Source organism: Dermacentor variabilis, chromosome 4 (assembly GCF_050947875.1).
Source record: "Dermacentor variabilis isolate Ectoservices chromosome 4, ASM5094787v1, whole genome shotgun sequence".
Classification (NCBI taxonomy): domain Eukaryota; kingdom Metazoa; phylum Arthropoda; class Arachnida; order Ixodida; family Ixodidae; genus Dermacentor; species Dermacentor variabilis.
In genome coordinates this window covers 13727725-13738687 of record NC_134571.1, presented here as the reverse complement: position 1 = coordinate 13738687, position 10963 = coordinate 13727725, and the positions used below count along the sequence as shown (strand labels likewise).

The window sequence follows — 10963 nt, the reverse complement described above, 5'->3', positions numbered from 1 at the left end:
AAAACAGCAGCGAGAGCGACGACACAAGAGAAGGTGGAGCTGTTGAAACATCTGCTGGGGGCACCAAATCAGCCTACAGTAGCAGCGTCTTCCTGGAGTCCATAGTGTTCGACATCTGTACTTGGTCCTTGGCTAAAAAAACATAAAACTGCCCTGAGGATGAGATACAGATGAGAAGAGGACAAGATGGGTGTGCATTTACTCTACCTCTTATCTGCGAAGCACGTCATTATGCATTTTCCTTATCGCCACTTAGGCCAAAGTGGCAACGCTGTGCAATATGTTGTTGTGATCATCATGTTTTAAATCACATTGTATCTTCCATTTCATTTCTGTTCATAATATTTAATAAATATATTGAAAGATACACCTTGTGAGCATTCATGATGTATTTTATTACAGCTCACTGCGCCTGGCTCAAGACAGATGACAGAGAACCTAGGTAAGGTAAAGAATATTTATTTGTGGATCACTTGTACAAAGCAAGTTGTGAGAACAAGGCATGGTAAGGGTATCTTACGAATTGTGACTTACCGGAAAGGGAATATGAAATTGCAGCTCATAACCATGCGACTCTTGGCACTGATGCATGGAAATGCAGTGTACAGGTGACTCTCTCTCAGCTATGCTTGGTCAACAGCAGCAAGCGCAGCTAGCATTTAAATGCAACATACACTCTCTCTTACCTCCCACACTTCTGTGTTATTCTACATGGTAATTCCAAGCAGACATTTTGTCGTAGCCTACTACTTACAAAAAACCTGCCGGCACAATATCGTTGAAAATGATAAAATTCCTTAAATGCTCTAAATATCTGTTTGGACAGCTTCCTTCATTCATTTGTTATCGAAGCAGGACTACTGTCACCACTAAGAAAAGTCATCATACTGTAATAAGATATTCTATTCGATTGCCTGCATTTTTCTCATGCTGCATGCTAATATCAATAATGTAAAATTGCCACTAGAAAATAATAACGTGAACCTGCCATGAAGCCTTATTTTTCTTACGGCCAGGAAAGAGGTATGGAAGACATTATGAAGCTAAACCGAAAAAAAATAGATAAACAGCCACATTCAGCACTAAATAGTCGTGGCTCACTGAATGGTATGAAGGTACCGTACAATTTGCTTCCGTTTTTTTATATCCTAGCTGCTTCAGCACTTTTTCTGTTTTTGAGTCTACAGAAGCTAGCATTTCAATCAGGTTTGGCCTGCTGGCATTTGTGGTACCCACATCCCCATAGTCAAGGCAATTGCCCCCTCCTTCAAGGCACATGTTGTGGAGTACGCAGTGTGCAAGAATGAACAATGTGGCCTTCTTTACCGTCCAGAATTCCAAGTACAAAAGTTGCCTCAAACGTCCTTTCAGCAGGCCCAAAGCATTTTCAATGCGTACCCGTGTTTAGCTCAAGCGCAAGTTATATTTTATAGATTCAGGGGTCATGGAACCACAGTCCCTGAATGGTGTCAGGAGATATTCTCGGAGTGGATAGGCAGTATCACCAAGCAGATGATACTTGCCTTCACAAACTCCTGGCAGTCTGTCTAAAGCAAAAGTGCGTTTTAATGTGTCAGCGTCGTGCATCTTGCCTGTGGGGCCGAGGAACACATCCACAAACTTGCGATGAACAGTGCAAATTGCCTGAACGCCGTATGACTTCTTGTCGTGCCTCTTTGTATATGTTGAGGCAATCTTCCCGGCTGGGCACCTCGTTTCTATGTATGTTCCGTCAACACATCCCAAGACATTTGGAAAACCTGAAATCTGAAGCCAGTGAAACATTAATGGGTTTTGAATGTACCTTCCCAGTTACTTTCTCTAGCATGCTCAAATACCAATATTAACTATTTTAATTACACAATACGCAGAAAAAAGCTGCTAAAATGTGTGTGAAGAACCACAATATGGCCAGTCATACAAGGAGAGAAAATTAACGCTGGGTAAATGCCTTACCTGCGATTACACTATGCGCAGGTAGTGCTCACCAGAGAACAAAAACAGTGGGTGACCAAAAAGCAAACACGACGAGACTGTTGCCATAAAACTCGTTAGCCTGAGGATGGATTAAAGTTCAAAGCATGCAAGGCAAAGGCGGGATTAAACCTTGCACTTAAAATGCAATTCCTTCATATTATTCCTTTTTTCATATATTTTCAATTCGACTTCATATGCAGTCTCCAACAGACACGTAGAGCATTTGTTAAAGTTAACAGCCCAAGGCATGGTTTGTTTTTAAGCCATCTTCTTAATTGTAGCGCATTTGCGAAACTCATCTTTGAAGAGGAGAGAACTAGGGCCTCTCTTACCGAGATTTCGAATGCTGCGGGATGCACAACAAGCAGCAAACAGCGGTCCAGAAACAAACTCCTCTGGATTCTAATATTTAAAAAAAAGGTTCAAGTAAACAATTGCCCAATAAAAGCATTTATGACAACACCGTCGCCTTACTTCTTCGAACGTGGCGCTGGCTGCTATTTTTGTTCAGGCATGTCTGGAAGGCGTTTCACATCCGCGCTGATGCTGTCCAAGAAGCCCGACACACGTTCGATGATTCCATTCACAGTGCTGTCCGTCATTCCAAACATGACGGCGACGGCTCACTCGATAGTTTATTTCCTGCGAACCTGACGAAGTAAACAACTTGTCACGCATGCAAGTGCCTGACTAGAATTATTTAGAAACAAACAGGGACAAACAACTCACCAAAGAAACGAAAGAACGTGCTCTTCAGCCGATTTCTGCGGATGCGTGCCTCCATAACGCTTTGGATAAAAACTGGCGTTCTCGTAATCCGCAATCAGCCGGTAGCAGACGCTCCTGCTTATCTGGAAATGCTGCCGGAACTGCAAGTAAACGACACAACATCTCACATGAAAGTGGCCTTACACAATGCTTTGGCAGCAGTAAACAATTGCAAATACACAGGCTCCTTACTCCGGTATCGTCGAGGCGCCTGACGACCCGGTCAACGAACCTGTCCACTTTCGGCCGCTCTTCACCACATTGTTTATGGACGAGGCAGAGCATCATGTCGTCCTCGGTGTCAGACGAACTTGAAAAAAGCTCATCGATTGCGGCAACAAGCAGCGCCTCCTTTCTCATTGCCGACATCTCCACTAGCCAACTCCGTTGCAACCGCAGCTATCGGGACAGAGCGTCCGCGGTTCTGCAGTCGGCAGTGCGCGTCGCGCGTTCCGCAGTGCTTGCTGGGATTGCACCCCGGCGCACCATCGATTTTCTTGGTGCGACACGGGGCAGCGGAAAACCGCTCCAACAGGGTGTGCTTCCGGTGATCGAGGATGGTCGGTGCGCACCGGTGTGGTTGATCCAGGATGAAGGTGCGCACCAAGGCGCCCCGGTGCGGGTGATCGAGGACGCTATAAGAGAGATGGTGCGAGTGTGGCGCTGCTAACGCCGCCTAACGGCGAGGTTAGTCAGGCGCGATAGGGAGTACGCTCTTCCTCTTTGGCTTGGGATCGGCAAGCGGCGCGGAGGTTCCGCGCGTGCGCCGATGCATGCTTCTGCGAGACCGTCTCGCGGGGCCTAGGAGGAGCACTCCGGAACGGACGAACACGATCGTACAAGCGCGCCACCGTTCGCATGACCGTACACGCGAACGACCAGGAATTTGATGTCCAGCGTTGGGTGAACATATTCGCTCGATATCCAGTCACGGTGAGTTGGACTTCTTAGATATGTCGTGCGCCCATCGGTATGTTTTGTGGAGAGCAATTCGGCTAGCACGCATTAGTGCTAGCCGAATGAAAGGTGCAATAAACGCCCTTGCGATTGTTTGCACTACTGTGCTGTTGTTCCCTTGTCCCAAGATTATGGGTGAGACTCCACACAGTATATTTCAAAGTAATCTGCGGTCATCATTGCCTACCCTACCTAACGAGAATTCTAAGCGAAAAGCATTAAGCACTTGCTAAACAAGTTCCACAGGAAAGCTGAATTTGAGGTCCACGCAGTGAAAGATGAATCCTCTTCGCGCTGGTGGAATGATGACTGCTCGTGGGATTATAGGAGAGAAAAGTCGCCTGTAAGGAATTATTACATAACCAATGCCCTAAAATTTGGCCCGGCCATCAATTCGTTGTAGGTACATTTAAACGTACTGTGTCGAAAGCAAAAGATGAATATATTACATAAAACATTTTGATTTTCTTGCCAAACACAATAACAGACGCGCCCTATTCGGCTTTTTTAGATTTCGTAGTCCGTGAACGTATAATGTACAGATTTCGCCGCACAAGACTCGATGGAGTCATTGGAGGTTATTGGCAAAGGGTTGGAGCATGCCTTTTGTTCTACTGTTCCTCCCCCTATGTTGATTTTCCTTATTGATGAGTATTTTACGGAGATATCTGTGGATGAATTGTCCAATCTATTACGGAAGATTCCGAATGCGGTTCCAGGCCGTGATGAAGTCACTTGGGCCAAGTTAAATATCTTATAAAACGAGCCGCAAGAAGGTCTACTAAACATTATAAATTATTCTTTCAGAGGGGCTTGGATTCCACCAGAATGGAAGATTGTAGAGATTATACCATTGCCTAAAAAAGTGGGAAAGGGTTATACCTTAGACAACATCAGACCAATTGCCGTAACGTCAAATTTTGTAAAGTTGACAGAAAGAGCCTTACATGTTCGCGTTATGAATATTATAATAAGAGAATGCTTCTTAGCCCATGCCAAATTGGATTCAGGCCTGGCTGCTCAATATGGCAAGTGCATATTGACCTGGAAAGTCGTATACAACTTGTGGGCGCCGACGTCATTATGCGGCATTGGTTACGCTTGATTACGCATTGGTTACACTACCTGTCCTAAGTAGATGCATTCCCTTACCACTTCCAGTGCATAGCTATCTATCGTAAACTGCTGTTCTCTTCCGAGACTGTTAAACATTACTTTAGTTTTCTGCAGATTAATTTTTAGACCCACCCTTCTGCTTTGCCTCTCCAGATCAGTGAGCATGCATTGCAATTGGTCCCCCGAGTTACTAAGCAAGGCAATATCATCAGCGAATCGCAAGTTACTAAGGTACACTCCATTAACTCTTATCCCCAATTCTTCCAATCCAGGTCTCTGAATACCTCCTGAAAACACGCTGTGAATAGCATTGAAGAGATCGTACCTCCCTGCCTGACTCCTTTCTTTATCGGGATTTTGTTGCTTTCTTTATGGAGAACAACGGTGGCTGTGGAGCTGCTATAGATATCTTTCAGTATCTTTACATACGGCTCGTCTACACCCTGATTTTGTAATGCCTCCATGACTGTTGAGGTTTCGACTGAATCAAACGCTTTCTCGTAATCAATTAATGATATATATAACGGTTGGTTATATTACGCACATTTCTCTATCACCTGATTGATAGTGTGAATATGGTCTATTGTTGAGTAGCCTTTACGGAATCCTGCCTGGTCCTTTGGTTGACAGAAGTCTAAGGTGTTCCTGATTCTATTTGCGATTACCTTAGTAAATACTTTCTAGGCAACGGAGAGTGAGCTGATCGGTCTATAATTTTTCAAGTCTTTGGTGTACCCTTTATCATGGATTAGGATTATGTTGGCGTTCTTCCAAGATTCCGGTACGCTCGAGGTCATGAGGCATTGCGTATACAGGGTGGCCAGTTTTTCTAGAACAATCTGCCCACCATCCTTCCACAAATCTGTTTCCCCAGCTGCCTTCCCCATTTGCATAGCTGCCAAGGCTTTTCTACTTCTTCCGGCGTTACTTGTAGGATTTCAAAATTTTCTAGACTATTCTCTCTTCCATTATCGTCGTGGGTGCCACTGGTACTGTATAGATCTCTATAGAACTCCTCAGCCACTTGAACGATCTCATCCATATTAGTAATGATATTGCCGGCTTTGTCTCTTAACGCATACATCTGATTCTTGCCTATTCCTAGTTTCTTCTTCACTGCTTTCAGGCTTCCTCCGTTCCTGAGAGCGTGTTAAATTCTATCCATATTATATTTCCTTATGTCCGCTGTCTTACGCTTGTTGATTACCTTGGAAAGTTCTGCCAGTTGTATTCTAGCTGTAGGGTTAGAGGCTTTCGTACATTTACGTTTCTTGATCAGATCTTTCGTCTCCTGCGATAGCTTACTGGTATCCTGTCTAACGTGGTTACCACCGACTTCTGTTGCAGACTCCTTAATGATGCCCACAAAATTGTCGTTCATTGCTTCAACACTAAGGTCCTCTTCCTGAGTTAAAGACGAATAGCTGTTCTGTAGCTTGATCAGGAATTCCTCTATTTTCCCTCTTACCGCTAACTCATTGATCGGCTTCTTATGTACCAGTTTCTTCCGTTCCCTCTTCAGGTCTAGGCTAATTCGAGTTCTTACCATCCTATGGTCACTGCAGCGCACCTTGCCGAGTATGTCCACATCTTGTATGATGCCAGGGTTAGCGTAGCGTATAAGGTCTATTTCATTTCTAGTCTCGCCATTCGGGCTCATCCACGTCCACTTTCGGCTATCCCGCTTGTGGAAAAAGGTATTCATTATCCGCATATTATTCTGTTCTGCAAACTCCACTAATCACTCTCCCCTGCTATTCCTAGAGCCGATGCCATATTCCCACAGTGACTTTTTTTCGAGCCTGCTTCTTGCCTGCCATGGCATTGAGGTCGCCCATCAGTATAGTGTATTTTGTTTTGACTTTTCCCATCGCCGATTCCACGTCTTCATAGAAGCTTTCGACTTGCTGGTCATCATGACTGGATGTAGGGGAGTAGACCTGTGCGACCTTCAATTTGTACCTCTTATTAAGTTTCACAACAAGACCTGCCACCCTTTTGTTAATGCTATAGAGTTCCTGTACGTTACCAGCTATATGCTTATTGATCAGGAATCCAAGTCCTAGTTCTCGTCTCTCCGTTAAGCCCCGGTAGCACACGACGCATGTACAGTGCTTTTCAGCACTGTACATGCTTCTTTCGTCCTCCTAACTTCACTGAGCCCTATTATATCTAATTTGCTGCCCTCTAATTCCTCCAATAGCACTGCTAGACTCGCCCCACTAGACGACGTTCTAGCGTTAAACGTTGCCAGGTTCAGATTCCAATGGCGGTCTGTCTGGAACCAGGGATTCTTAGGACCCTCTGCTGCGTCGCAGGTCTGACCGCCGCCGTGGTCAGTTGCTTCGCAGCTGCTGGGGACTGAGGGGCCGGGGTTTGATTGTTGTGTTCATATAGGAGGTTGTGGCCAAGTACTGCACCAGGGTGGCCAATCCTGCTCTGGTGAGGGAGTGCGTTACCGGTTCTGGTCACCGGGATCAGGCCACACTCCAGGTCTGTGTATGCAATTTTATCAACACGCGAATTTTTTTTAATTCGGTGGAAAATTGCGCGGTACCGGGATTCGAACCCCGGTCCTCTTGCACGCGAGGCGGATGTGCTACCTCTACGCCACCGCTGCACCCCTGCACCTATAACACACACACACACACACACACACACACACACACACACACACACACACACACACACACACACACACACACACACACACACACACACACACACACACACACACACACACACACACACACACACATATATATATATATATCCCTCTATTGCATGGCGTCCCATATTTGGCACATACTGGTTACCATTTGTGTTCACGTGTGTGAGATTCCCAGTAGAGAATGTGATACCGTCAGAGTGATTCTCATAGTTATGCGCTCTCATTATGGGCAAGCGCTGCCATCTCTTGAGCGATACGCAAAACAGAGGTGAAGAAGATTTTGGGAAGCGACGTGAAACTCGGAGGGGGCAAACACGAGCAATTGTTATTTTTTTGCTCTGAAAATTTCCACCGCGGAAACATAGAAAAATTATTTTGGCATATTTTTTGGTCTCACCCATTCAAGCCAGATATTAGTATTCTCAATTTCGTCTTTAACTACAGCAGAGAACCCGAAATCGGTGTGTGCCATATTTGGCACAGTATGCACTTGAAAGACAAAATATGGGAACGTGCTGCCATCTGTGCAATAGCCCGAAGCTGCAGGTCACTCTATCACAAGGTGGAATTTTGTCAATCGGTACGGTGAGGGTGAATCGTCTACCAAACTGCCGCCTGAAAAGCGAAAAGGAACTGAAATGTAAAGGACGTGGTGCTTCAGAGGCACTCACAAGTGCCATAGATGACGTGGAGTTATCGTGTGCGCGGTGGTATACGATAGCCGCGCCATGACATTTCTGTCGAACCGGTCTCTAGTTCGTAGCCTTTTAGACTACGGCTCCATTGTTCACGGCTCAGCCAGACAATTCTACATCCAACGACTTGATCCAGTACATAACCTTGGACTGCGACTGGCAAGTGGTGCCTACAGAACCTCACCTATTCAAAGTTTATACGTCGAGTGTAATGAACCCTCATTACAGCAGCGCGGAGTATTACTCACATTCTCTTACATACTCAGAATTCAGTCATCACCGCAACACATAAGCTACAACATCGTCACACAGTGCAACTCACGCCTACACTATACAAATAAACCGAACATGATTAAACCACTTGTCCTGCGATATGAGGAATACGTTCGGGATTATGACATTCCTTGCGAAGTCCTCCAGGTTGCCAGAAAGCCACAGCGTCTGCCCCCGTGGCATGATTTTGAACCGTTATGTGACTGGACATTGACACATTTAAAGAAGACACCCCACGCGAACACATTACACAAGAATTTCGTGTTCTTCAGTACAAATATCAAAATCGCATAGAATTCTACACTGATGGCTCTAAAATGAAAAAAAAAAAGACGTGGGTGGGGGGGTCGTAACGGAAAATTGGGAAGCAAGTATTCGATTGCCACAACACGCCTCTGTTTTTACGGCCGAAGTTTTCGCTATATGGGTTGTTGTTAAAAAGATTATCGCTGATAAACACAAAAATACAGTCATATACAAAGATACTTTAAGCACACTGAGGGCTCTACATCTGAAATCTGAGTGTGAACCTCTGATTGGAGACATTTTAAACATGCTGGCTTTTTACGAATACGGAAGGTCAATTCGTTGCTGCAGGGTCCCAAGCCATGTTGGGATACCGGGTAACGAAGCAGCTGATCGATATGCATTGATGGCCAGCGCACAAAGACATTACAAACACAACACTCCCATATAAAGATAGCATCCGGCAAATTAGAAAAGCCTTAACGGTAAAATGGCAACGCGAATGGGACCGTTGTGCCGACAACAAGCTACATCTCACGAAACGCATATTTGGCGAGTGGAAGTCATGCTATCACCAGGAGCGGTTCATCGAAGTAGTTTTATGCCGACTACACATTGGGCACACACACCTCACACACAATTACTTACTTACGAAAGAAGACACACGAACATGCGAGAACTGTCAACAGCCATTAACAGTTATGCACATATTACTCACATGTACACAGATTGAACACACAGACGAACACTTTTGCACAAATTATATCAACTACACATACCTTTACACCCTGCTCTAATTTTACACGATGATCCGCTAGTCCCATTATCTGACGTCCGTAAATTTCTAGACGACACTGGATTTTTACATAAAATATAGATTATTAACACAGCCTTTTTCTTCATAAACTGGATTTTAAAACACCTCGTGTTTGGAGCAGCATAGCCTTAGCCGCTTTTGAGCCATTAAACCACCATTTAACTAACTAACTAACTAACTAACTAACTAACTAACTAACTAACTAACTAACTAACTAACTAACTAACTAACTAACTAACTAACTAACTAACTAACTAACTAACTAACTAACTAACTAACTAACTAACTAACTAACTAACTAACTAACTAACTTTGTTGGGAGAGATCCAGTACAAAAGACTAAGCGCTGGTTTACCTCCGCCAAGGAGTTTTGCGAAATTGATTGCCCCAGCGTAGTAAAGGTCCACAACAGGCACATGGGTGGTGTCGACCTGCTGGACTCACTGCTTGGACTTTACCGCGTACACATTAGGTCGAAGAAATGGAACTTTCGAATTTTTACGCATATGCTAGACTTATCGGTAGTAGCAGCATGGCTATTGTACAGGAGGGTGCAGGAGCAGCTTGAGAAGAAACAAGTGCTACCGCTCGCTCAATTCAAAGCAGAAATTGCAGAATACCTTACCTCGCATAACAAGTGCCTACCCAAAAAGCGACCAGGAAGGCCTTCCAGTCAAGACATCGAATTCCAGGTTCAAATAAAAGAAAGCACAGGGACCAGTGGCCGCAATGCCACCCAATGACGACCGGTCTGACCAACTCGGCCACTGGCCAGAAGTTGAAGAGAAGAAACAAAGATGTAAGCGGCCATCTTGCACAAACAAGTCGTCGTTAAGATAGAGAAAGTGCAAAATTCATCTCTGCCTGAACGCAGCAAACAACTGTTTCATTTCATTCCACACATCGCGCTAAAAAGACCACCGTCCGTGAAGCTTTGTTTTCCGCCCATGGCAGCAAGAGCACTCGGCCATCTTCATGGGGCGCCATATTTGGGACAAAGCTGTATCTTTATTAATACAGTCGTCATAACTCTGAAACCTTTTGTATATGTGTTTGTTCATTCAATCAATAAAAAAGCTAAAAAAATAATTTTTAAAATGACTTTTTCATAATTCACGCAATAGAGGTATATATATATATATAGCGCTCGAGCTCCTCACACGCTGTTTTAAAGGGACACTAAAGCGAAACAATAAATTAGCTTAGACGAATAAAGCATTGTTTGAGAACTCTGCAGGCAGTCATTTCAAAATAATAGTTTGATTATTTTATGAGAAAATGAAGGTCGAAATATCAGTATTTGAATTTCGCGCCGAAATACCGACGCATTTGGGCCGCGTTGGCTGAATATAGGTTCCCGAATCTTGCCATGTTTAATATTTGGTTCCTTTAAAGCACAATGTAGTCAATCTGTACCGCTATATACTTAAGTAGGCCCTAGAA

At 44.5% G+C, this 10963-nt stretch overlaps 1 protein-coding gene across 1 annotated transcript; it reads right to left on the bottom strand.

Moving 5' to 3' along the window:
• Positions 1–434: 434 nt before the first annotated feature.
• Positions 435–3185, bottom strand: LOC142578684 (uncharacterized). The gene is made up of 4 exons (XM_075688158.1): positions 2938–3185; positions 2707–2846; positions 2452–2627; positions 435–1767 (listed from the first exon to the last, which is right to left on the bottom strand). The coding sequence occupies exons 1-3, from the start codon at positions 3112–3114 to the stop codon at positions 2576–2578; spliced, it is 369 nt and encodes a 122-aa protein (XP_075544273.1). The 5' UTR covers positions 3115–3185; the 3' UTR covers positions 435–1767; positions 2452–2575.
• Positions 3186–10963: the final 7778 nt, after the last annotated feature.